Source organism: Thamnophis sirtalis, unplaced genomic scaffold (genome assembly GCF_051295495.1).
Source record: "Thamnophis sirtalis isolate CommonGarterSnake01/CBP01778 unplaced genomic scaffold, rThaSir2_p1.2 scaffold_2, whole genome shotgun sequence".
Lineage (NCBI taxonomy): Eukaryota > Metazoa > Chordata > Lepidosauria > Squamata > Natricidae > Thamnophis > Thamnophis sirtalis.
The window spans coordinates 67,448,231-67,475,941 of NW_028261382.1; the positions used below are offsets into that span (position 1 = coordinate 67,448,231).

At 46.9% G+C, this 27,711-nt stretch overlaps 2 protein-coding genes across 11 annotated transcripts in view; both read left to right on the plus strand.

Moving 5' to 3' along the window:
* CABP1 (calcium binding protein 1) overlaps positions 1–2,086 on the plus strand; it is a 41,015-nt gene extending 38,929 nt beyond the window's left edge. For 4 of the 9 annotated variants that reach the window (XM_087705887.1, XM_087705883.1, XM_087705889.1 and 1 more), the window contains 2 exons: positions 186–363; positions 757–893. In XM_087705887.1, the coding sequence (XP_087562013.1) occupies positions 186–346 (161 nt within the window). In that variant the 3' untranslated portion in view covers positions 347–363; positions 757–893. Of the gene's footprint in view, positions 1–185; positions 364–756; positions 1,171–1,491 lie in introns of those variants that run through there. The other 5 variants (XM_087705888.1, XM_087705886.1, XM_087705891.1 and 2 more) reach the window with 2 other exon arrangements.
* A 10,502-nt stretch (positions 2,087–12,588) lies between these two features.
* MLEC (malectin) overlaps positions 12,589–27,711 on the plus strand; it is a 30,821-nt gene continuing 15,698 nt past the window's right edge. For both annotated transcript variants that reach the window (XM_014065293.2, XM_087705892.1), the window contains exons 1-3: positions 12,589–12,916; positions 25,413–25,591; positions 26,112–26,288. In XM_014065293.2, coding sequence (XP_013920768.2) covers positions 12,691–12,916; positions 25,413–25,591; positions 26,112–26,288 — 582 coding nt within the window. In that variant the 5' untranslated portion in view covers positions 12,589–12,690. The remainder of the gene's footprint in view (positions 12,917–25,412; positions 25,592–26,111; positions 26,289–27,711) is intronic.

Here is a 27,711-nt window from a genome sequence, read left to right on the forward strand (position 1 = left end):
TTACAATTTATATTTTCAATATTTTCCTATCTCTTCTCAACTCTCTGTTGTTTCTAATATTTTTTGCATTTCAAACATAATCTGTTGTAATGTTATGGTTTCTTTTTGGTGTCGTGCCATCCTTCCAGTTAGTAAACACTGCCACTCTAGTTTAAAAACAAGGTTTTGTTTTAACTTCTTTCCAGCTACCAAAGAGCATCCAAAGAGCACCTGTATAAACAACCCATGCTCTTCTCCTATCTCTTCTATAAACAAGCTGAAGCCTTTGAAGTACACGGTCAAAATGATCAAAGAGAAAAAAGAAAAAGCAATGTTTCCAGGACTCAACCTCCAAGTGGCAGTGTAACTTCTTTTCCCTCTGAGGTTACTACCCCCTTTATATTCCTTTTATATCTTCTTTATGTTTCAGGCTTAGAAGATACAAAATTCTTAAATGAAACAAAATAAAAAGAAAAAATCCATCCCAACTAGTAGAAATAAAGAAAAGGATTTAATCCATAGGTAAAAAAAGAAATAGAAGAAGAAAAACCGATACTTTCACTTTAAAAAGTAGAAAATGTTTACAAAACGTCCACCCATAGGAAAAAGTAAATAAAAAAGGATAACACACTGTCCAATAATGCTTAATTTCGGCGCTTATTTTCTTTTCTTTACCAGTTTAGTTTAGCTTCAATCTTTTTTGGGCAGTCTTTTATAAAAATAAGATTTCCTCACCAGATGAACACACTTTCTCTTTCCACTTTCCTCCTGTTGCAGAGCTGTCCCAACTTCAACAGCTTGGGGCTGTGCTTATGTCGCCGGCAAGAAGAGATTCTCTTGGCTCAATCAGGGACTTTGCGGTGCCTCTGAGATCAGCAAGACGTACTCTTCCCTGTCACCATCTCTTCGGGACGGTTTAGGTCCAGATGGACCGTCCAGTGGCAAAAGTGTTGACTGCGATCTCGGAGCTCCGAGATTGCACATTGTGTCGTCGCAACATCAGCTCTCTTCCCCCATCCAGAGTCCATTTTTGTTGGGCAGCTATAATCAAATCAGTGCAATAGATGCATGAATTTCTGGGATTCCCCCACCTCCCCCGTTTCTTGACCTGGCCTGTCTGGCGTCCATCTTGAAAGGCTGCTCAAGTTTTTGTCTGTCCCTTCTTGTACTAAACAAAGTCCAGGTCCACCATTTTGAGTTTCTCTTCCCTGCTTCCTTCTATGTCTGAGCACATAAACGCTTTCCCAGGTTTTCTTTGGATGGTTCTCTCATACCCTTCTCCTAAATTCCTTTACAGAAATAGTCTGTTTCTGGAAAACTGCTGTAAATATGAATCGGCAATGAGATTTAAATCAGTGTTTCCCAAAGTTGACCATGTTAAGATGTGTGGTCTTCAACTACAAAGCTGGCCGGGAAATTCTGGGAGTTGAAGTCCACACATCTTAACATGGCCAACTTTGGGAAACTCTGATCTAGGAGTATTGTCTCTCTGCCCTCCTCCCTTGTCTACAGAGTTTGTCAGGATGATGTCTCGCTGAAGACGGCTCTTGAGCTGAGCAGTGACCCAGCCTCAGAGGGTAGAAAAGGGCCTGTGTGGCGCACCATGCCCTGAGCTCCTATGCAATGCCGGATGCCCCATCGACGGTGTGCCGCAGTGACCTGCCTCACTACTCCACCTGGCCTGATGCTCCTTCCCTCTCCACACTGTGAACGATTTGGGGGTCTCCTGCATCCAAAGTGCTGCCGGGGGAGGCGATCTCATGGGGGGGGGGCAGCGGTGCCCGTGCCTGAAGCAGCCACCGAGGGCTGGATGTTGTCAAGGTCTCCTTTTCCAACGCCTCGCCTGCTTTTGCTCTTCCGGCCAACCCTGCCAAGCGATGAGAAAGGGGGGGGCTGGATGTGGGGGAGGCCCCCAGGAGCAGTGCCTGACATGGACTGTGCTCTGGACTTGTGTTCCTTGGCCAATGCGCCTTTTGCGAAGGCCTCCTCCCGTCTCCTCTGTGTCGCCTTGATTTTTGCCTCTGGAATGTTTTTCTGTCTCCCTACAGTCATGTTAAGGGGCACCGATATATGTTTGTGCAGAAAAACAAATAATATTGAGCAAATACTCTCTGCGAGGCTGGCTCTTATTTCCCAAGGGATGATGGGGCCATTAGGGGGTCCCTGGGGGGTCAAGGCCCACAACTCTATTAAGGGGGGCTGCTAAGAGCACCCCCCAAGCTGGAGCTAAGAATAGAAATAGGAATAGAAATAGAAACCAGCCAGTTTGCAAACTACACAATCTCACCCAAGAAGCCACGTTGTGGGACAACATTCAACACCCTGTCTGTTCTTCCCACTTGCCCCCCGGCCATCCAAGTCTAAGGCCAACATGGTGGCTGCAGCCCTGCAATTGAGGCTGTCTATTTCTTATCTGTGCTGCTGCCATCTTGACCTGACTCCAGAGATGCCAGCTGCTGAAGGAGGAGGGCCAGGACTCTCACCTGACTGGGCTGGCCCTTCATCTGAGACAGCCGGGTGCCAGGCCCTTGAGGTGCATGCTGTGCACAGGAAAACAGGCAGAGCTTTGATTCCACTGATGTGGCCGCTATCTTGACTTTTTTTGACCAAACACTGCAGACCTCCTGAATGGAGCTACACCCTTTTACACAAGTGGGAATTGGGAGCTCTTTGTACTCAGAGTGGTAGGCAACTCATCTAGCGCATTAAAGAATCAAAATGGGCTTTTACAAAATTATTAAATTCAGGCAAAATTAAATTCATCACGGCGCATCTTAAATGGCCAAGCAGGCTCATATCTAGTGAGGGTGGCAGACCAGGAAATCCACATCCCTGCTAAAAAAACATGGTTGCTCATGCATCTATGAAGCGGTCAGGAGCACGGGAGTCTTTGTCTTTATAAAACGATTGCACATGCACAAACACACACATCCCTTTGATGTGTTCATGGAGGTCTCACTATAGTGCCTGTATAAAAACTTCAGCAAAGACGAAGCACATGAAATGCAATATCAATGGAGATTCGTAATGCAATCAGCAGGAAAAGCCTTCCTCTGGATGACTAAATACAAAACGAAATACTGAAATTACTCTGTACGACACAACACGATTAATCTAGATCAGTGTTTGTCAATTTCAGCAACTTTAGGGTGTGTGGCTTTCTCTAGAATTCTCTAACCAACAAGGGAGCCTGAAGAATTCTGGGAGTAGAAGTGCACCCTCCTTAAAAGTGGCCCAGTTTGAGAAACACGGAAGCTGTTTGGAAGATACGGACATCCTGTGGCAGAAGTTGGTGGTTGTTGGCTGGGAAGCAAAGAGGGAGAGGGGCGTGGGAGGCTTTGGTGGTGTTGCCACTGAATAGGTGTCCTGTGCCTGTGGGAGGCCCAGCTGAGGGAGGGACTCCCATTCTGATCTCACATGCCTACAAAAGGAAAATCCCAGCTTGTAGAGAAGTGGCTGTGAAGAAACCTGAACTCTTTGCACAGTGTTCACACAACAAGCTAAAGTAGCGTCATAATCGCAGGCTAGAAGAACATGGCTGGGTTCAGGTCGTGTGCTCAGACCCATCAATCAGCTGATTATAGTTCCATATTAAGGTCAGAACCCCAAAGACACAAAACCATCAGCTTCTTCTCCCACATGGTGTGAACCACACTTGCCCTGATAAAAGTCCAGAATGGACAGCTCCCCCCATGGCTTGGTTTTGCCCCTTAGTTAGCACCTCTCATTAAACTTGGGGGGGAAAGGAGGGGTGAGGACCCGGTCCCTCCAGCCTTATTCCTCCTGCAAGAGAGGCTCTCTTGCTTCTCTGTCAAACAACCCATGGAGGCAGGGGGAGGGTTGTTGGGAGGCAGTTTTCACGTACAGACGGATTTGGGGATTAGGTCTTCAATCTAATAATCTCATTGCAGAGATTACTCATCTCATCTCCCAGCCAGTGCAGCTTAATTGGTCAGCATCTCAGCCTGTTTTTCTGGCATGAGACATCTGGGAGAGGAACTGGACCTCCTCCTCTCTGCAGGGGCCGTTCCAGCCTCATGTGCTCCAGGAGTGCAGGACTGTCTTGAAGCCATTCTGGTTAGGAAGGCCCAAAGGGGAGAGGGGCAGGTGGAGGACAGGTGGTGTTTGGAAAGGCTCCATGCAGGGGATGAAGGGCAGTTCACTCCTCCCTACCAATAAAGGAGAATATTTGTAGCTCAGGGTTGAAATGAGGGGTCCTTAGTGCTCTTTGAGCTTGGTTATTTTCTTGCAGACGTTTCATTACCCAACTAGATAATATCACTAGCACTGATGATGTTACCTAGTTAGGTAATGAAACGTCTGCAAAACAAATCCAGGCTTCGAGAGCAACAAGCTCCCTCCCCTGGCCAATTTGCCCTACGAAAGCAGCATCACAAAACAGCTGGATCTCTCAGCTGGTCCTCATTTGCCCTCCCCTTGCTTGGGAAGAGAAAGTACCCTGAAATGTTTGGGGTTAGAACCCCAATTCCAGACCGTCCAAGCTGGAGCTGCTGCCACCAGCCCTCTCCAGAGTGCAGCATTGGCAAAGACAAGGGGCCAGGGCTGGGGATCCCCAGAGGGGAATGTGGTCATGGGCACAAAATGACAGGTCTGCTACAGGGAGAATTTTTTAAGCAGCATAAATGTTGGATTTTGAATGCTATTAGCGTTGGTGGAAACAACCACAAAGAAAGAGCTGAAGTTAGGAGCCATTTGCAGCTGCTCAGTTGCCAAGGAATGAACTAGATTTTGTGTACCACGTACTACCCCTTTCCAGTCTCCTCTGCTTGATAAATTGAAATATGACAATTCTATTCCTCTCCACCTGGTGGACTAAGTCACGCTGAGTCTCATTTACAATGATTACAGATGATGCTCATTAATCTCCTGTGATTTGGCACTTAGCTTAAGCTCCGATTTGTCCAGATCAGCAATCCTTCTTCAAATTATTTAAATGCAACTGAGAGCACATGGCTGAATATGAATTGGAAATGAAGTGCTGCATTTCCTCAAATGGCTGCATCCCTTTGCAGCCTAAACCAAGCTTTCTGCCCTCCCAAAGCAGGAGCCCAGCAAAACCAGCCCAGGGGTGGAAGCGTAGGCCTTTCTCTATGGACAACTGTAGTTATACCCCTCCATTTTCAGCCTGGATTTGCCCAACCGGCATGTTGAGGCTAAAGTTTGTGGTAGGCTTGCCTGTTGTTTCTGCATGTTGGGTGGGTCATCTCCTTAAACCATGATAAACAATGACTGCAAGATCCCTTCCACCTTGATCGGGGGTCTCCAAACTTGGCAACTTTATGACTGTGGATTTCAATTCCCATAATTCCCAAGGCATGGCTGATGCTGGCTGGGGTATTCTGGCAGTTGAAGTCCACAAGTTTTAGACCTAGATGCTCCACTGACTTACTAGGTTTAGGGTAACATGTTGCATTTTGGTAATTGGTGTTGAGGATTTAGCAGGATGTATGAAAGTACGAGAACTTTCTGCCAAGGATGGATAAAGTCACAGAAAAGCCTGGGTAGCAGTGGTGGAATTCAGCCAGTTTGCACCTATTCAGGAGAACTGGTTGTTAACTTTCTAAGCAGTTCGGAGAACTGGTTGTTTGAAGAAATTTTTTTTTTCCTACTTTACAGGGCTAATCCTGTAAGGAAGGCAGGAAGAAAACATTCCGGTGTTGTTTCTAGCCTAACCTTTATTGCCCTGTTTACAGAATCTGCCTCTCAGGTTAACCCATATTACATTGTAACAGCTAAGGCAAAGTGCTCATGCCTACCCAGTCACATGACCACCAAGCCCCTCCTACACAGCTGGTCTTTAGGGCAGAGAACGGGTTGTTAAATTATTTGAATCCCACCCACTGCTGTTTAGGCTCCAACACTGTTTTGTTTTGGCGCTTCATTCAATCCTTTTTCCTGCTGCCAGCAGCATTTTGCCAGAAAAAGGAGCTGAAATGGTGGAGAATTCAGGATTTTTATTTTAAACATTTCTGTGCTCCATTTTAATATGAGGGGGCAGGACAGGTATTCCCATCAGGGAGCAACTATCCTCGGATCCTGCCAGGCAAACCCCCCCAAAAGTGACCTTGTGCAAGATGCAGACTGTGCCACTGACACGAGTGATGCATGTTAGGTAATTGGCATTCTTTGTGTGAAGGCATGGCTTCCCATGGACACGTGTGCCAGAATTGATTCTTGGCCAAGGTAAGTTGAGCTGCTTCTGCTTCCTCCTATCTTTACTTACCTCTGTGTCCCGTAGACTTACTCCTTGTCAGACAATCAGACAAACAAATAAATGTTGTAGAACGAGGAGCAGAGAATGTTGGTCATGCCAGCCTGAAGAGGTAGTTTCTGTAGAATGCAGAGGGTTCAATTCCCTGCAAGAGGAAAATCACCCAGCAAGGAGCCTGTTGAGATCGAGGGCCCTTCCAGATGAAGGCTGGGCCTGACAAAGGGCTGCCATGAGTCCACTCTTCCATCCTCCCAGCAGATGGCATCATTACTGACATTTTGCAAAAACAATTTCTTCTCGTTTTCTCAATATTTCATCCATGTGACGGGTGCTCTTTCTTTCTGGGGTGTGGAGTGGCTTCAGGCCACTCAGCTCCAAACTTCAGTTTCTTGCCTTAGTCAAGGCGGCAAACTTCAAAGGGGCCAAAGCATAAAATTGTACAATGCTATATAAAAGAAAATCTGGTTCCTTTTTTGAAAGAGGTGAAAGGAGAAAAGATTTCAGGATGAACCAGGATGGGGCAACACGTCTGACTAAAAGCAGATGGTGCCTGGCTGACAATTCCCTCAATTTAAATACTATGTCCTCATACTGTCCCAATTTCTGAAAAGTGGAATTAGTCATTTTTTTAGTCATTTTTAGTCATTTTATTGACATTTATAGGCCGCCCTTTTCCCTAAGGGGACTCAGGGCGGCTTACATTTCATAGGAGGGGAGTGTAAGACAGGACACAAAAGAAATGTGAATAAAGGAAAATAACCAATAAAAACACAACATTCATTCGACATTCGGGCGGGGCGAGATTAGGATCTTATCCCCAGGCCTGACGGGATAGCCAGATCTTGAGGGCTGTGCGGAAGGTTTGGACGGTGGTGAGGGTGCGAATCTCCACGGGGAGATCGTTCCAAAGCGTCGGAGCTGCAACCGAGAAGGCTCTCCTCCGCGTAGTTGCCAGTCGGCACTGACTGGCGGATGGAATTCGAAGGAGGCCTACTCTATGCGATCTGATGGGACGAAGGGAGGTAATTGGCAGAAGGCGGTCTCTCAAATAGTCAGATCCACTACCATGAAGGGCTTTATGAATGGTGAGTAGCACCTTGAAGCGCACCCGGAGATCAACAGGTAGCCAGCGCAGCTCACGGAGGATCGGTGTTATGTGGGCGAACCGCGGTGCGCCCACAATCACTCGCGCGGCTGCATTCTGGACTAGCTGAAGTCGCCGGATGCTCTTCAAGGGCAGCCCCATGTAGAGCACATTGCAGTATTCCAGCCTAGAGATCACAAGGGCTCGAGTGACTGTTGTGAGAGCCTCCCGGTTCAGGTAGGGCCGCAACTGGCGTACCAGGCGAACCTGGGCAAATGCCCCCCTGGTCACAGCTGACAAATGGTGGTCAAAAGTCAGCTGTGGGTCCAGGAGGACTCCCAAGTTGCGGACCCTGTCTGAGGGGTATAAATTTTGACCCCCCCAGCCTGATTGATGGAACGTTGGCCAAATTGTTGGGAGGGAAACACAACAGCCACTCGGTCTTGTCTGGGTTGAGTACCAGTTTGTTAGCTCTCATCCAGTCCTTAACGGCCTCAAGACCCCGGTTCATCACGTCCACCGCTTCATTGAGTTGGCACGGGGCGGACAGATACAGCTGTGTATCGTCCGCGTATTGATGGTATTTTATCCCGTGCCTCCGAATGATCTCACCCAGCGGTTTTGGTTTAGAAGGATTTTGATACAGAAACACTTAGTCATAATCTTTCTCCTTGATTTTTGAAAGTATTTTTTTTTTAAAGAGCAATCAGAGCATTTAAATTCTATTCGGTTCTTGTGGTCCACTCTAATATTTCACAAGTCCAAACCTCAGGTAAATAATGGATTACGGTAATTGATTTTAAGTTGGCACAGATCTTTTTTAAAAAATGAGTATTGCATGGTTTGATGTGCTACTTGTCTATGAGGATCAGCAGAGCTGGGAGCGGAATTCAGAGACTTAGCCAGGGGGTTGGACTAGAAGACCACCAAGGTCCTTTCCAGCCTTATGATTCTATGCTTTTTTGTTTTACTGTGCAACCATAGTGAAGCCAGTGAGGTAGTATGGCCTTCCTTTCCTTCCTGGTGCCTTGTAGATGGGTTGTACCTCCGTGTTTCCAGCCTTCACAGCTATGTTGAGGATAATCAGAATGGTTTCCAATATTTGCACTGGCCACACTGCCTCTGGACACTGTCCAGATCTAACTCTAGGCTATAGTGTGCCCAGAAGAAAAGGAGAGAAAAGAGTATATAAACCAAGTCCTCTTGGATTCAGAACACAGCTTCATAGGATGCAAGGGACCTTGGAGAGCTTGCAGTGCAATCTCCTCCTCAAGGCAGCTTTATACCATCCCAGGCAAATGACTGTCCAGTGTTGTTGTTTTTTAAACACCCCTTAAATTGGAGAAAGTAAGGAGAGACAGTACGGGCAGCCTTCGGGAAATGCTGTCCTGTAAAAGTTGGAACAAGCTTGTTCCGCTGCTGGGAGGGAGAGGGAGATATCTCTTGGGCAGAAGATCTGGAGGCTCTCCTTTGGTGTAAGGAGGTTCGATTGTACCACTGTCTGTATTTGCAGGCCTTGCACCAAGCACTGGGCTGGGGCAAGGTGGTAGTGGAGTCCGTATTCCCTTCAGCTTCTGTAGTCTGAGGATGAGGAATTCTGAGCAGGATTCTTGTAGGTGAACAGCTCCACCTAGTGCCTCTAACTGCCTGCATGAATGCGTCTGGCTGTTCAGAGCATTCAGCTTTTATCAGTGCTTTAACATTTTATTGAGTTATGATACAAAATACAAAAGTAAATAGGAAAGAAGTGATGGAAAAAAAGGGGAGGGGGAGAAAAAGAAGAGTTGACTCCGAGTTCCCGCCACTGCAGTAAAATAAAGTATTAACATCAAACCACAACTTTTTTTCATGGTAATATAAACTAGCCATTTTTATAAGGATTTAACCATCTAATCTGTAAAACCCAAAATTAAAGTTTCATTCTGTTCCACTTCAAGCACAAAGTTCTGAAGCGCTCTCCATGTGGAAATGAAGGTATTTATATTCTTTTCTTTAATGGGGCACTCAGCTTTTAGATGCTACCAAAAAATAAAATAAAAGCCAGAATAACAGAGTTGGAAGAGACGTTCACTGTTCAAATGCCAGAAATCTGCCTCTGAAGAAAATCTGCCAGAGACCAAAGACCTGCCTCAGTTTGGGCCAAGTCATCGAGGTCTCTTGAGAGAGTACACAGGGAGAGCCCTCGCATAAGATGGTCACATCTTTGGGGGTCTTTGAGGGTCACAACTTTCTGCAGGTGTCTGAGGCATCCCTAGAAGTATCTAGAAGCTTCTTCTATCTGAAGAAACTATGAGAGAGAGAGAATGGACTGAATCCACCAGAGCAAGCAGGAACAAAAACAGAAAAGAGGCAAAGCTTTCCTCTGTTGCCAGGATGGGTTCAAAAGAGTGAAGCTTGTCCAGCAGAGTAACTGGAAGGAGCCCTGTGCTACCATTGAACCCCATTGAAAAACTTGCAGAACAATTGAGGAAAAGATGCCGAAGCTCTGAAGACGGCCCTCTTTTGACACTGCCATTCTCTTCAGGAGCTGTTAGTTTCAAAAGACTAATGACACAATGAGAATAATATCTGAATCCTCAAATCCATATCACGCTCAAGGCTTTATGTTCTTTCTAACACTGCCCCGCCTAATCTCAGGCCACAAAAACAAGAAGAATAACCTCAACAGGCCATCGAATCCTAGAGATCTACTGATACATAAAGTTTTAGGTTCTCTACTTTGCACCAGGCTTAAGTCTAGGAAACCAATTTGGGAATAATATACAGTTCCACAGTCTGATCAGGGGTCTCTCATCCTGGCAACTTTAAGACATGTGGTCTTTTAACTCCCAGAATTCCTCAGCCAGCATGTCCTCAAATCGTAAAAGTTGCCAAGTTTGGAGACCCCTAATATAGATGAAGGGCAATTAAAATGGGTTGACCATTAATAGTATAGCCTTTATTATCATTGTACATCATGTATACAATGACATTGGTTAATAGCTATAATCAAACAGATCATGCAGATTCAACAATACCACTTCCAGGAAGGCCACTGCTCCAAAAAATATGGAGCCACTTGAATAGAATCAGGTTAGGCTGGAACTGAGACAAAATTCTTTTAAGTGGGGAATGGCCAATGCTTGCAATGCACCTGGTGCATTGGAACAAACACAACATACATAATTTGCAAATGTCCTCTCAAGCTATTTCAAGGCACCTGGAGGCAATCTCTTTGCAACCACATCAGAAGCCGCTGCATGGTTAGCTTCCTTAGGATGTAAAATTATAGATTCTAGATAAATGAGGGAAAATAAATAAATTTCATCAACTGTAGAATCAGGCTACAGCATAACAAAATTGATAAAAGTGAAGGTTGTTTGAATATTTTCTGAATAAAAACACATTCTTCTATGAAATTGAGGAGAAGGTGATCACCACAAAGTTTTGAATGGATTTTTGCTGCAGGATAGAGTTTGGAATGCCAGATAATTTTTCCAGCTGAAATGTATTACTTGCCATAGAGGGCAACTGATGGTGAGGAAGGAAGTAGCAAATGGGATGCCACAGAGTCCAGGACAAGAGCCAACAATCCAATGATTTGAAGAAGAGGAAGGAAAGCTTATGAAAAATGCACATCAATGGGTTAACATAAACTTTAAGAGGGGTCTCCAAATGTTAAGACTTTTGGACTTCAGATCCCATGGTTGCCTGAGGAATTCTGGGCATTGAAGTTCACGTCTTAAAAGTTGCCAAGTTTGGAGAGTCCTGCTTTAGAAGAAGAACGGATAGAAGAGACAACTAGACTAGAAATAATACATTTGGCAAAGGCAACAATCTTTAAAGAGGAAGCAGTTCAAATCCATCATTATGGGATGAGAGATCCCTGCCTTGATTACAGCCCACATGAAAAGGACTTTGGAACAGTAAACAGCACTTTTGAGTTTGTGCCAGCCACGTGATGTGGCTGTAAAAGAAAGTCTGATGCCCCTTTGGGCTGCCGCCTCATCAAAAGTGCAATTTTCGACCCACACATAATGCTCTCCTGTCCTCAGGCTCTGAGCACAACCTGGCAACCTTCTTCAAAGGCTTGAAGGATGCTGCACAGGGGCCCTGGTCGAAAGGGCAAAGTCTGTTTTTTGAACGTTAAAAGAAATTGCTCCGATAAGCAAGAATAGGTTGATGACCAAGCCAAAGGCTCCGCTTCTCTGGGATGCTTCAGTAAGGATTCCCGATAAGCTCGAACAGATGGTCTTTAAATGGCCCCTTCAAACACCAGGCCTGGATTCCCCCAAGGTCCCCGGGCTGATGGTGCTGAGCTGCAGCAGCTGAAATCGAGACGCGGAGAAAGCAGGGAATCGAGCAGGAGCTTAAAAAATGCACTCTGCACATGCGCAAGGGCCAGCAGCAATAGTGATTCTGTTTATTGCGCTCTCATTTCTAGGCAAAGTGCAGACACACAATGAATAATAAACCTATTACCACACCAAAACGTCGACGACCCCACATCCTAAAGTTGCCAAGTTGGGAAAAACATTGCTTTGCGCATCAACTATACCTATTTTAAATAAACTCCAAGGCTTTTTAAGACTTCATGGCAATTGCTTGCGAATAAACCAGGTGGGCTGAACAGCCGCCACCTCATCACGGGAAGCAATAAGATGCTCCGCTTGCATGCCACGTTAACGCGGGTTCAGTCAGGAGCGCCGTCCCCACGAGGGGACCGCTACTCGAGGACAGGCGTACGCTGCCATGGCAACCGCAGGCCTCTGAGCACCGGGCCATCAACTTCCGGTTTCCTGCCAGCACGACTCCACAATCCACCGCGCTCAGGAGCCGCGCTGTAGCTTTTTAATTGGACAGCCTACTTTGGGTTCTACCACTAGATCGGGGGGAGAACCCGGGGTGAAATGTAGGAGAACGTTTGCCAGGAAAAACACAGACGTCGCAGTTCTTCCGTTTGCGCTCTCTCTGTGGTAATAAGTCGCGGACAGCAGAGGCTGCCCAAGGAGAAGCGAATAGCTGCACCCCCATCAGGTCGCCGTGGAACGGTCCACGGCTACGCTTGCCCCCAGAAAGGCGGGAAGCGTCGCCAATAGGCGAGAGAATCCCCCAATCGACTTCGTCCGCTTGCGCTCTCAACGTACCTTGCTGCCATCCCCTCGCCGCGCACCTATGGGCCGGCGGCCGTGCCGATATGCAAATAGCGGGATCCCGGCAGCCAACGAGGTGGCGCGACCCCGCGAAGCCGCGCGGTGATTGGCCGGCGTCAGGGTAGCCGGCACGGCCAGCACGGTGGGGTGCCCCCTTGCGGCTGAGGCGGCGGGAGGCATGTGCGAGAGAGGCACCGGCGGCAACGGCGGCGGCGGGGCGGAGCCGTTGCCGAGCTGAGGCGGCAGCGCGGAAGGAGCCGGAGATGGTGGCCGCGGCCGGGGGGCCGCAACTCCGCGTCGCCTCGCTCTTGGCCGCGTCGCTGCTGGCGCTGCTGGTGCTGCTGGTGCTGCAGCCGCCGCCGGGCAGCGTTGCCGGGGCCAGCCTGGCCGAGAGCGTGGTCTGGGCCGTCAACGCGGGCGGGGAGGCCCATGTGGACGTCCACGGCATCCACTTCCGGAAGGACCCCCTCGAGGGACGGGTGGGACGAGGTGAGCGCGCCTCCCCGCCGGAGCCCCCGGGGAGCCTCCACGCGCGGGGCTTCTGCACCTGAGGGGGGAGGGGGCGTATCTGACGGGGTGGGGGGGGCTTGTTCCCCTTGAGAGGGAGAGGGGGGGCTCGTGCCCCTGAGGGGGAGGGGGGCTCGTGTACTTGGGGGGGTTGGCGTGGGCCGAGGAGAGCCGCCGGGCTGGCTGGCTGCTTGGGTGACATTGGTCCCTGCATGGCTGCGATGGAGCCGCCATGTGTCAAGGCAGCCTATCTGGGCCTCCTGCGATGCTGCCATCTTCGCCTGAGACGGCAGAAGCGTGGAGGAGAGAAGGATGTGGCACCTGCCTGTTTCCTCAGCAGTAGGAAGACGGTCGAGCTCTGAGTTTGACAGCGCTGCTTGTCAGTGGGGGTGGGGGTGGAGGGGACTCTGTGTGTCTGCCAGGGCTCACCAGGGAGCAGCTGCCCCCCTGCCCTCCCTTCCGCTAAGCTGGGGGGGGAGGGGCGATGCAGGGGTTGCCTTCCACGTTGTGGGCCCAGTGGCAGCTGCCCCAGAAAGTAAACTTGAAATCCTGCCCTTCCCCTTTTGCTGCTCTGGAGGGACACCTGGCTCTGCGCCCCTGGACAAAGGTGGCCATCCCACTACTCAGGCTGGGGTTTTGGGTGGGCATGCTTCCAGAGGAATGCTGGGCATAGGCTACCCGGTGCAGGATTAGCCCCTCACCCCGACTGCAGGTGGAGCTCTGGATGCTGCATAGATCCTGGTGTGAAGAGGGTGGAAAGTGCACGGGTCGCCCACGTGCGTAGGCTTTGAGTCCAAGGCACCATGTAGATGATGTTGGCCAGGAGTAATGCAGGCCTCATTACCTGGAACATCTGGCTGTGGGGCTTCCAGGTGTGTTGGACCACAACTCCTATGCATAGGGGAGCTCCCTCTTTTTTTCCTTTTGTGGATTTTGCCTTTCATATCCTTGCTTCTGTTCTGGGGAAAATCATGGCTTGATCTCACACGACGCTCCTGTCTTGCTGCCTTGGTGTGAATTCCAATGCACCCTCTGCATGCAAGCAGAAATTTAAGCAGCAAAACCTCCTTTGCAGCTCTCTGGGATGCAGAAGGGAAGATGAGGGATAGATCAGGGGTTCTGACCTTGCTGGGCTTCCCCTTCTCCTCGTTGCAGCGGTCTGTTCTCTTTCTTCAGAGCTGCCCTCCCTGATCTGCTTCTCTTTTTTACCCATTTCCCAACATCTTGGTTTCTTGTCATCGCTCACTTTCTCCTCTTCGCATTGGCGTCTTGTGGCTGCATTTTGTGGCTTCAATTCTGCTGAATTCTTTTGACAAGTCATTTTAATTTGCTTTTCTTGTATGAGCATATGGCCTGTTCTCCTTTTGATTTGCATTGGATGATGGGGGGGACAGCCTGTCATACGTGTAGCTCTGACAGAGATAGATAGCTGTGGTTTCTGCTCAAGGAAATAACCACACCAATTCCAGGTGCCTCTTTAAGGAGTTGCTTGTGGTTTGAGTAAACCAGAAGCTGCTTCTTTTCTACCTCCTTGTCTTATAAAATGCTGCAATAATTTTTGCTTCCTGTTCTTTCTACATTGCTTGGGTTTTTTCCCCTCTGCACTGTTTTGTTTTTTAGTTTAGTTTAATTTATTTAGTTTTAGTTTTAATTTATTTATATGCCGCCCTTTTCCCTGAGGGGACTCAGGGCGGCTCACAACTCAAGGGAGGGGAAATACAAACAAATAACAAAAAAACATAAAACCATACACAGTTAAAAGCACAATAGTCATACCATTCGAGTGGGGCAACGAGTTGTTAGCCCCAGGCCTGTCGGAACAGCCAGGTTTTAAGGGCTATGCGGAAGGCCTGGAGGGTGGTGAGGGTACGAATCTCCACGGGGAGTTCGTTCCACAGGGTCGGAGCAGCCACAGAGAAGGCCCTCCTCCGGGTAGTCGCCAGTCGACACTGGCCGGCTGATGGAATTCGGAGGAGGCCTAGTCTGTGGGATCTAATTGGTCTAGTGGAGGTAATTAGCAGTAGGCGGTCTCTCAAGTATCCAGGTCCAATACCATGAAGGGCTTTGTAGGTGACAACTAGCACCTTGAAGCGTACCCGGAGATCAACAGGCAGCCAGTGCAGCTCGCGGGGGATAGGTGTTACGTGGGTGAACCGAGGCGTACCCACAATCGCTCGTGCGGCTGCATTCTGGACAAGCAGAAGTCGCCGAATACTCTTCAAGGGCAGCCCCATGTAGAGCACATTGCAGTACTCCAGTCTGGAGGTCACAAGGGCACAAGTGACTGTTGTGAGAGCCTCCCGGTTCAGGTAGGGGCGCAACTGGTGCACCAGGCGAACCTGGGCAAATGCCCCCCTGGTCACAGCTGACAAATGATGTTCAAAAGTCAGCTGTGGGTCCAGGAGGACTCCCAAGTTGCGAACCCTGTCTGAGGGGCGTAATATTTGACCCCCCAGCCTGAGAGATGGAATACTTGCCGAATTAGTGGGAGGGAAACACAACAGCCACTCGGTCTTATCTGGGTTGAGTACAAGATTGTTAACCCCCATCCAGTCCGTAACAGCCTCGAGGCCCTGGCACATCACGTCAATCGCTTCATTGAGTTGGCATGGGGCAGACAGATACAGCTGTGTATCGTCCGCATACTGGTGGTATTTTATCCCGTGCCGTCGAATGATCTCACCCAGCGGTTTCATGTAAATGTTAAACAGGAGGGGGGACAGGACCGAACCCTGCGGCACCCCATACGTTAGGGGCCTAGGGGTCGATCTCTGCCCTCCGACCAACACCGACTGTGACCTGTCCGAGAGGTAAGAGGAGAACCACCGTAAGACAGTGCCTCCCACCCCCACCTCCCGCAGTCATCGCAGAAGGATACCATGGTCGATGGTATCAAAAGCCGCAGAGAGGTCAAGGAGTACCAGGATGGAGGCATGACCTCCATCTCTGGCTCTCCAGAGATCATCGGTCAATGCGACCAAAGCGGTTTCCGTGCTGTAGCCAGGCCTGAAGCCGGACTGGAAGGGATCTAGATAATTGGTTTCTTCCAAGGACCGCTGGAGCTGAAAGGCCACCACCTTCTCGACAACCTTCCCCACAAAGGGGAGGTTGGAGACTGGACGATAGTTGTTTAGGACGGCTGGATCCAAAGATGGCTTCTTCAGGAGGGGTCTCACCACCGCCGCCTTTAATGTGGGGGGAAAGACCCCCTCCCGAAGGGAGGCGGCAACAACCGCCTGGATCCAGCCCCGTGTCACCTCCCTGCTGTTAACAACCAGCCAGGAGGGGCACGGGTCCAGTACACATGTGGAGGCACTTACAGCTCTCATGGCCTTGTCCACGTCCTCAGGGGTAACAGCCTGAAAATCAATCCAGTGATGTCCTACCAGATTATCCCTTAGTGCCTCAGCTGGTTCTGCAGAATTGGAGTCCAGGTCCGCCCGAAGCCGAGCAACTTTATCCGCGAGGAATTGGACGTAGTCCTCAGCTCTGCCTTGCAAAGGATCGCTCGTATCCCTCCTATTTAGGAGGGAACGGGTTATCCTGAACAAGGTGGCTGGGCGCGACTCAGTGGAAGCAATCAGAGAGGCAATGTATGTTCTTTTTGATGTCCTAATTGCCCGGATGTAAACTCTGATGCTAGATGTTAAAAGTGCTCGGTCTGACTCGGACTTACTGGATCTCCATCGGTGCTCTAGGCGTCTCTTTCGGCGCTTCATCTCCCGGAGTTCCTCAGTAAACCAAGGGGCCCTCCTGGATTCACTGCCTCGGATCGGCCGTAAAGGCGCAATCCGGTTAAGAGCCTCTGTCGCTGATGAGTTCCAGGCAGCAAGCAGAGTCTCTGCCGGACTGCGGGCGAGGGTATCAGGAATAACCCCAAGCTCCGTCTGAAAACCTGACGGGTCCATAAGTCGCCTGGGGTGGAACCACCTGATCGGTTCCTCCTCCCTACAGTGGGGGTTTGGTCTCCGAAAGTCAAGCCTCAGTAGGTAGTGGTCCGACCATGACAGGGGTAAGATCTCACTGCCCCTCAGACCAAGGTCACAGCTCCACTGCTCCGAGAGAAATACAAGGTCGAGCATGTGACCTGCCGAGTGAGTTGGGCCCCGGATTACTTGGGCCAAGCCCATGGCTGTCATGGAAGCCATGAATTCCTGCGCTCCATCAGAGTGTTCACCGAGCGAAGGCAAATTGAAATCCCCCAGAACCATAAGCCTGGGAAACTCAATTGCCAGCTTGGCTACCGACTCGAGGAGCGAGGGGAGGGCTGCTGCAACGCTGTTGGGAGGCAGGTACATTAACAGCAGGCCCACCTGACCCTTGAGGTCCAACTTCACCAGCAAGGACTCACACCCGACAAGCTCCGGAGCAGGGATCCTACGAGGAACTAGAGACTCTCGGATAACAATAGCCACACCTCCACCCCTTCCCTGGAATCGCGGCTGATGTAGCGTTTCAGAACTGGGCTGGTGGAAAGTGGAAAATGTTAAGCCATTGCAAAGTTGCTTGACAGTTTCATAACTTTGTGCTCCTGTGGTTCCAATAGTTTTCTGCCTAAGTTTAGCTCAACTGTCTCAGCTTCTTCCCCATTCTAGAGGGTGATATTGGAAGGACACAGCACTTTGACACAATGCTGCAGTTCCTGCTTGCACATTTCCAGTAATACTTTCACTGCTAAGGGAAGATGGCTTGATGAGTAAGGCTTTAGTAGATTGTGTGGTTTTGCAAAACAGATCATAATCTTCAGTAACGTCTCTCATCATCGGGGGAGTTTACAGATATGGAATATAATATTGCTGCATAAGCTGAAGATTCTTTCAGTGACATGAGTTGTCAGAAGTTTCAGCCCTGAGCTCTGTAGTATGTAAAAATGACAGTTTATTAACTATTTGCAAAGGAGACAAATGCTTAATTGATTTGCGGTTGATGGACATAATTGGGATGGTGGACATCTTAAAGGGTAAAAGCAGAATTTAAAACTCATGGTACATTAGAGAAATAGTCTGAAAATAAATGAATAGTTCCCACGATGAGAAATTGAAGGAATTTGGAGGATTAACTTTCAAAAGGGAAGACTAAAGGTGCAGCCCTCTTCAAATACCTGTAATCATCTCATATTGATTGGTATCCTGCCTTTAATATTTTTACAAATAACTCAAGGTGGCAAATATATCCAACATTCCTTCTCCCCTATTTTCCCCACAACAACAACAACCCTGTGAGGTGGGTTGGGCTGAGAGAGAGGTACTGGCCCAAGTCACCCAGCCAGCTTTCGTGGCTCAGGCGAGACTTAAACTCACAGTCTCCTCCTCTCCTCCTTTGTAGCCTGAAGCCTTCACATTCAGACCAAAATGACTTGACTGGACCAAACTGGAGGATGTCACAATCTTGTTGTCTTATCAGACTCTGGAACATGAAATAATGGATTTAAACTGTAGGAAGAATGGAAGAATTATTTTAGAAAAAAAACCTCATGAGTAACAGTTGGGCAGGAAAGTTCACTCCAAGAAAGGTGGTGGTGCTTCCTTTCTCTATACATACGTATTAAGACGAGTCCTTTGGGACGTATTCGTTTGGATTTCTGTCCTGGATAGGAAGTTGGATTCAATGGTCTGAGGCACCTTTAGCATTTTGATTCTCTGATCTTGCCCCCCCCCCCCCCCCAGTGATCATGCTGCAGACATTTTCTGACCATGTAATTGAGCTACCATCACTTAATTACACTAAGCAAATTCCAGATTTTTCATTCAAAATCAATATGTGAGATACATTAAAACAAACCTCCATTCCATGCATTTTCTGTGTTGCCCTTTCCAAATTGCCCTTTGATGTCAAAACAATGATTCTCCCTATGTTAAGCTCTTACTGTATTTAGATTGTCTTCTTTATGTTAGCTGTAATTTAAGGTATCAACACATTTGAAAGTTACCAGGTTGGGAAACGTTGGCTTGCAAAATCTGGACTTTGCCACAAGACTATAAAAAGTATTTCAGGCTTAAGCTTGTTGCAATATTCTGTTATTTTGTGGCGGTAGGTGATTGGACTGTGTCTTTTCTCAATCAAACCCTCAAGAAGTTTGGCTTTTGCAAAGAGGGTGTTTGGAGAAGATCTGCTTGTATACTGTACAGTCCATGGATATGTCCCAGTTGCCTCTTCCCGGGTGAATATCGCTTTTCTCCAGCTGACTGCTGCAGCTCTGAGCAGGCCCTTGATCTGCTTCCCACTCTCTGCCTCATTTTAGCCTTAAGGTTTGGAAGTCCAGTGAGTTTTCTGGGATTCCAGCTGTGAGAAAAGGGAATTTTCAATTGTTTTGCTTCCTGTGTTTCTATGCTACTTTTCTCTGGTTTGTAATCTGGAGCAATAAAAGAGAAAAAGTAAAATTGGGGAAAGAATGGCAACTCTTCAGCACTGTTGTGTAATGACTGTGCAAAGTATCATGGCTAGACCACCTGCTGCCCAGGAGGAGCAGAAGGGGCTGCGCTCAGGCCAAGAGTGGGCTGCGTTTACTCAGATGCCACCAGCTGGGAGGGAAGGCTGCTTGTGGCAGTGCCATCTCTGTCCCAATAAAAAGATGGCTTTGGGGCCACTCAGGTCCATTTCTCTCTCAGTTACTCCTGAGCTGGAGACAATCAGTGTTAACTGTGGGGCTTGCCAAGGCTTTTCTGCTGAGCTTTTCTGGAGAGGAAGGCCAGGCAAAGCTCCAACCTGGGGCTGGAGCTATGCACATACGCCAAGTAGGGACTTGGAGTGGGCATTCTTAATTCTCCAAATTAAGAGCCAGAAATAATTACTTGGTGCTGAGGTGGGATTGGTCTTTCCCGTGTATATTATGTTATTTTACAGTAAAATGTATTTACAGTATAAATTAAAACAGTCTTCTCAACCTATTTCAGAGAACTATTTAGTTGGGAAAGGGCTTTACAATTGTATTCTGACAAGCTGATGATTGTGTCTTTTATAATCTAAATTTAAAACAATATATAATAACAGCATGGGGTGGATTTTTATACTGTTCACTTTTAATGTCATTCTGAGTTGGTGGCCATATAAATCTATTTGTGAGTGTGCGTGCGTGAGAGAGAGAGAGAGCTCTCCTATCCAAGCTTTATGAACTGACAGCCGGATATTAGCAACAGAGAGAAAGGTTGGATTGTAAGAAAGAAGAGAGGAAGAAGAGAGGAAGAAGAAGGTGGGAATGGAAGCTCAGCTGAGCCTTCTGAGAAGCTGCAGCCAGCCAAGGTCAACTTTCTATATTCAGAGCTGGGAACCGAGAACCTGTTCCGGAACAATATACAGGCACCTGATTGGACATTTGCAGATAACTGCGGGGTGGGGAGGAACATTTACTTTGTATTGTTTGCACAGGAAAATTTCAGTTTCAGCTTCATTACTTAACCTTCAGTAAAGTATACTCTTGGCAAGAACAGATGGCCAGGAGTTTTTCTTTGCTAGATGAGTGAGTGGGACAGTTGACTGTGTGTGTGTATTTCACGGCCATTAATATTTTCTATATTCATTTTTTCCTGGAATAAATTATCTTGTGTTCTGAACACAAGGCTCTATTTTCTATGTTAATTCTTTGCATTTTGAATCTTTTCTAACTTCCTCCCCAGAATCATGGAGTTAGAATGGATCTCTAGTTTAAATCCTCCATGGTATAAGATGATCTATTGCTTTTGAATCAGATTCAATACAGCCTCGGTTTGAATTCTTTTCATGGAAGGGAACACACCATTTCATGAGGCAGCTTCTTCCTCTGTTGCCTCTTTTACCTAACCCTAATCTGTTTCCTTGTAGTTTCGGTCTGTTGGTTCTGGTCTGAGACCCCTGAAGAGCTCTAGCATAGCTCTCCGCAGCCACCTGTGCTGCACGCTAAATATACCCCCTCCCTTCATCCAGTCTTCGCCAGATTTGGTTTCCAGGCCTTCCCCACATTGATAGCCGTCCTCTGAGCGCCCTGCAGTTTGTCACCGTCCTGCTTGGGTGGTGGGGCCAGAATTGGACACAAAATTCCAGGAGGGGGGGCTGAGCAAGTCAGGGGAGGGGGGGACCCTTGCTTCCCATGCCCTGCACTTTGTACACTGGTGAACATGTCATTTCTTCCTTCCCTTGTTTTAAAAGTAAGTGTAGGTTTTACCTTAGGAACTCTACAATTCAAATCCAAACAATCAACACAGTTATTTAATCCTTATGGTGCTATGAATTGTTTTAATAGGTTGCCTGTAAGTTACTGGATGAAGAGGTCATCTTCAACTAAGCCGGCAGCTTTCATTACTTGCTAATGGTTTATATCAGATTCCTCCTCCATTAGATTTTATCCTTGTTTGGAGGTCTTTCTGCATCGTGGGTAGAGAATTGCCCGTTAGAGGATTCCCTGCTTTCAGGTATTCCCAGAGCCATTTCTTTGCAAGAGTTTCTAGGCAGATTTTTCTGAGCCTTGGCAAGTGCGCTGAGAATAACCATTTCTCCCACTGGGAACTTTAAGCTTGCAACACACTTTGTTTTAATCTGTAGCTTGCTGCAGTATTGAGAATTTTTGGCTCAAGGAAAGTCCAGGCGGTGTCTTAAGCTTAACTCCTACTTATCTATTCTTCAGATCCAGTTTTGCAATTCTTGATTAGAGAATGTTGTATGCTCTACTGTGGGTGAGTGAACCTTCAGTGATGAGTGCTAAAGCTGTCAATCTTCTAATAATTGATGCTTAAATATAAATATAAACCAGCTGTTGCTTTTGGATGACATGCCCACGTCTCATAAAAGCTGCATTGTTTTTGAAGAGATGTTCTATGTGTGTGTGAGAAGGAAGAGTGTAGATCAAAAAAGATTAGCTTCGTGGTTAATTGGAAATGCTCTGTTATCAACTGATATTGTTATCACATGAAAGTCCTGTAACCATACTTAAAACAAAGATGCTCATCAGCCATTTGCATCTCCATTGCAGTCTGGGATTGTGTTGCTTGTGTTTGGTAGATGAAGCTAGAACCAGGGCGGGAGCATACTGACTTCATTCCTGACTAACTTCTTGTCTTACTGCCTGGGAATGAAGATTTCTTTCCTGAATTTGAATGGCTTCCAAGCTGGATAGCACATTTTGCCCTAAGTGAGTGTATCTGGGTTCGGCAGATAAATCTGAACAGGTTTCCCCACACATAGTGCCTGTCAGACCTACTCTGGCTTAGTCCTGTAGTTAAAAGACCCTCGACTCCATTTATAGTGAAAGGTATATACTTTTACTTAAAAGCCAAGTGGATTACAATATAGCAAAGCCAGATCTGAAGTTTGCAGGCTAAAATTTCCCAGTTAACTTTCCCCATTCAGTTACTCGCCTCCCTTGGTCCCCATTGTCCAATTGTATTTGAAATAATTGTTTTGGGAACAATCTCTTCAATGATGGGCTGGTTGGTAAGCTATTGCATTCCATTCCCAGGCTTAGACTTTGAGATGGGGCCTCTGGAAGGTACGTTGAGTCTGTAGCCTTCCCCCCCTCCCATAGTTCATGACAGGCTCATAGCAAATGTGAAGCTCTGACGTTGCCTCTCCAAATGACACCTCCATGATCTAGCCATGCAGCTAGTCCTCAGCTTATAACCACAATTGGGACCAGCATTTCCATTGCTAAGCAGGAAAGTTGTTAAATGAGTTGTGGCTGATTTTCCAAACTTTCTTTTTTTGCCCTGGTTGTATAAATCACTGCACTTGTTAAGTGAATCCAGCTTCCCTCCTAACTTTGCTATGTGGAAAAGTCACAAACGATAGTCCCATGGCCCTGGGATGTTGCAACCACTGTAAATACATACCAGTCACCAAGTGCTTGAGTTTTGCAACCATAGGGATGCTGCAATGGTCATCAGTGCAAGGACCAGTTGAAAGTCACTATTTTCAGTGTCATTGTAACTTCAAATAGATACCAGTCAAGGACTACAATCTATAGTTTCAGACAACTGTGTGATCAATACAGCACAACCAAAATCTAGCTCCCTTTTGACCACCACAATATTTTGAGAATATAAATGCAATCAACATTCATAGTCCAAAGATGGAAAGGCTGTTTTAGCGCAGTTTTCACTTGTAGTCTTCAAGATAATCCCCATTTGCTTCTGAAAGAAGGAGAAAGTTTTGTGCCTTCTCTTAGTGTAGATTCTTTTGCCCTTTGCTTTGCTGCCTGTAAGATGGAGGAGTTCTGGGGTTTTCCGTGCATGCCTTCTGTTTGGCTGCTTTGAGAAAGTTTTTAGGTTCAGGGCTTCTGGCTGGTTTGTGGCTTGTGATTCTCAGGTTTTAATTTCAGCTAGTTCATTTATTAGGGAAAGAAACCTCTTGTGTTTCTAAACTTTAAATAGCTGAATTGCAGATTATTTTAACGTTGCAAATGGAAGGAAACTCCTCTGTACTTACATGGCCCTGTTTCTGGAAAAGGGCGTGCTTAAGAAACTCTTAACAAACATCTTCTTAAAAAACACATAGGAACTCAACTTTTGCTTCAATCCTGCTTGAACTTTGCCATGACTTTACTCTGGGCTCTTTCAGGGACGAGAGCTAAGCATCCTAAATGGGGGGCATATGTGGAATGATTTGCCTTTAGCAGAAATCCATGGAAAGGAGACATGATTTCTGTCATTGAGATACTTACCATTTCTCACAGAAATTACAGGGATTTTTATGCCAAAAAGTTGAATGAAGGCTTCTGCTTGGCTGTAATCAGGCTGAGGTTAGACATTTTGACCTCAAGTCATAACCTTTACAGAGCCTAATGTTAGTTCTTCAAGCATTTTCTTCTGGGCAATCGGTGGCTGAAGTGGCTTTTGTTATTTTTTGGTTCCTTTCTCCTCCCTCCCTCCCTTCCACATGCAGAACAAACAAGCGACACATGAGAAGTCAGCTGTGCAAAATGGCACGACTTCATTGCAGATCTCTTCTGCCCATCTGTCACAGAACTCGTGAGAAGTTCTCGTCTTGGAATTTAAATCATGGAATGCATAAAACATCACATAAACACTTAAAATAGCCCAATGGAAAGAATTACAACATCAAAGTGGTTTGAAAATATATAGTAGTCTGCTACTAATAAACAGGTAATACTTGACTTACAACCTCATGAATTACAGTCATAAGTCGTGCCAATCATTAGTGGATCGCTGTGACTATCCTCGATTTTACAATCTTTTTTGTGGCAGTCATTAAGAGAATCATTGCAGTCATTAAGAGATTCCCATGGATATTAAATGAATCCATTTGTCGGGGTTCCAAGTAACCCAACGAAAGAAGACTCCGAGGGTTGAGTTTCTTCAAAGTTCCATTTTATTAGAAATGTCATATTGGCGCATCTGAAAGCTTCCAGATTTTCCCCACCCAAAAGAACAATGGACTTTGTTTTCTGGAAACCAGAACCAATGCTGGGTTTCAGCCAAAAACCTAAACTGCAGTGACGTGACCACAGGATACCCCAAGCAGCTGTGAATACAGGGGGGAGGGGCTGAGCAACCAAAATATCATCACATGACTGCAGGGAGAGTGTCAGAACTTCACATCTGGGTTGTAAGTTGCTCTAGGGGTGCCCATCATAACTCTGAAGAGCTACTAAGTGACTGGTCTTAACTCAAGGGCTGCCTGTACCACCAATTCAAGATATCTTAGTTTTGCAACCTGAAAGATGTAAGGGCTTGCATTGCAGAGAGAAGCAAGCACAGCTGTATCAGTTTCTCTCCAGAAATGAAATCCCAATATTGAGCAGACCTGAAAGCATTTTATTTCTTAGTTCCCGTCCCGAGATCCACCAAGTGGATCCTGGGGGGGGGGGGGGGGGGGAGTGGTAGCTCACAAACGTGGACTGAGCGCAGCTAAAGACGTGCTCCGCATGGGACTTTGTTTCCAGTACTGTTCCAGAGTTTGAAGCTCCCTCCCCACCGATGACTTCCTGGTTTTGTCAAAAAGTTCTTAATTTAGCAGCTGAATTTAGGAGGGAAGAAAATGCTCCTGTTTTTGTTAAGCTACCGAAAGTAGGAAGTCCTTGTTGATCTGCCACATGTCACTGGGAATTAGGCCAGTAGATCCTGAGCCAACGTCACTGGCAGAACTCTTGGGATACCTTCTGCAGATGGCTTTCAAGTTAGCTCTCTGTGTTCCTGGCCTCCGTGTGTGTGTGTCTGTGTGTGTGTCCCCTTTGATCAGTGGATTCTTTCCTTAAGCTTTGCAGGGGTGTCCAGCCTACAAGTCTCATGAAGCCCTGAGCAGCTAGTTAACACGGCTCCATGAGATTATATAAAGATTAAAAAAGGAAGTTTGTTATTTATATACATTGACTATACCGTATAGTTTATCCTGGATGTGGTCTAAGACACATAATGCGGCCCATGCCTTAAGGTCTGGGAGAAGAAGAAGGGGAGGGAAGGGGAAGCTGAAGACTTGTTTGGTGCCACCCTCCCATGGGCAAAGGTAAACTTGCCTTATGCTTAGAAGAAAAATGTATTTATTGGAATTGCAGCTTCCGATTATGGCATGAAACTGCCCATCTTGCGCTCCAATCCTGAAGATCAAATTCTCTACCAGACGGAACGCTACAATGAAGAAACCTTTGGCTATGAAGTCCCTATCAAGGAAGAGGGCGACTATGTCCTGGTGCTGAAGTTCGCTGAAGTCTATTTTGCACAGTCGCAGCAGAAGGTAAGAAAGGAAAAAAAGTCCTCCTGGGAGGTCAGCCTTTTTTGTGAATGAACATTTGAAAGGCATCAGCAAAAGATTGGTGGAGCTGGAGGGGGCATCCCAAGAGGTGTGGATTGGGCTGCCACCCTGACGTTTTCCCCTGGACTGTGGAGTGTTCCACTTTGGGGCTGTGGAGGGGAAACCACCTTAAACTTCAGTTCTGACTATCTGTCTAAAGGTACTTGTCTTGTTTATGTTACCAGTGAGTGGGTATACCCTTCTGTCCAATTAGCAACTCCCCATGTTGGCACCATCTCAAAATGGTGTTAATAAAATAAGGTTTCCATTGGTGCAACATTTATTGAGAGCAACTCACAGTGGCTTGAGTTATGCAAGATTCCTCATCAAAGCGTGTCGATGGGTGGGTGGCCGTTCCATTCTCCACAGAGAGAATTTTGAGCAGCTTGAAAACTCACCTGGGCCGGGCCAGGTCCGTTTCCTAATGTGATGATAGCAGTTCTGTCTCCTTTTCAACTCGCAGGTTTTTGACGTGCGTCTGAACGGCCACATGGTGGTGAAGGACTTGGACATCTTTGACAGAGTGGGACACAGCACTGCCCACGATGAGATTATTCCCATCAGCATCAAGAAGGGGAAGCTGAGTGTGCAGGGAGAGGTTTCTACCTTCACAGGAAAGCTTAACATTGAGTTTGTCAAGGTAAAAAAAAAAAACATGCAGGAAGGAAAATTGCCTAAGACCTTTTCCCCTTCCGAAGATCGGTCATGTCCCCATCCTGTGCAGGCAGAGGAGCTGAGGGAACCACATACCTGTTTCATTCAGAAGCAAGTCTTAACTGAAGAGGGCGGGGCTATTAGAGCAGGAAAGAGGTACAGGTAGTCCTCAGTTTACAACAGTTTGCTTAGTGAACGTTTAAAATCACAAGGGCACTGAAAAAGTGACATTTTTTATACTTATGATTTATGACCCCATAGTCCTGTGATTTACATTTGGATGCTTGACAATTTACTTGTATTTATGACGGTCGCAGTGTCCCGGGGTCGTATGGTTCTCTTTTGCGACCTTCTGGCAAGCAAAGTCAATGGGGAAACCAGATTCACTTAATGACCGTGTTATTAATTTAAAAACTGCAGTGATTCACATAACAAAATGTGGCAAAGAAAGTTGTAAAAAGGGGCAAAAGTTACTTGACAAATTTCTCACTTAGCAACATAAATTTTGGGCTCAATTGTGGTCGTACGTTGAGGACTACCTGTACAGAGTTTTCTTTAGCCATGAGCTGCTATTGTTCCTTTTGGGAGGGACGGAACTCCGCTTCTGAGGTGCAGAGGCCACTTTCATACCAGAGCCTTGAAGAGACTTGGCATCAACAAGTCCCTTTGTCGACATGGGTGCCTTAATGAGACACACTCGCTGTCCCTGATCGCCTTGCTCCTCGGCTTTGTTAGGGTTTGGATTTTTCAGACCATTCATAACTCAGTTTTAAAAATAATTCAAAACTCCTTTTGCAGAATGAATGGGCTGTCACATCAAATCTTCCAAATTCAGATTCAAATTTTGAAACATCTTCCCTCTCCTGAGTGGATAATCAAATAATAGAAGATAAGAGGTCCTAACATAGCAATAGCACTTATATACTACTTCACAGTCCTTTACAGCCCTCTCTAAGCGGTTGGCAGAGTCAGCCTGCTGCACCCAACAGTCTGGGTCCTTATTTTACCCAACTCAGAAGGATGGAAGGCTGAGTCAACCTTGAGCCTGGTGAGATTTGAACTGCCAAATTGCAGTCAGCTGGCAGTCAGCAGAAGTAGTCTGCAGTACTGCACTCTAACAATTGTGCCACCACGGCTCTTAGACATAATCATCTACTTGTGGAGATCAAGCACTTTGTTCCAGTTAATGTTAATTAGCTCCTGGCTCATTCTTTTTTTCAAGAGTATACTTTACCAAGAACAAGCTGGTTACAGATTAGAGCAAGGCAGAATCTGTTAGCTTGGAGTGAAAAGGATGCAGTTAGGTTCCTTTTTTCGCCAGGCCACTCCCCTGTTATCAGTCAATGTCCAATTAGAAGTTCTCAGGTTGTTTAGGAAAGGAACATGTCTTCTCCATTCTGCATTCTTTT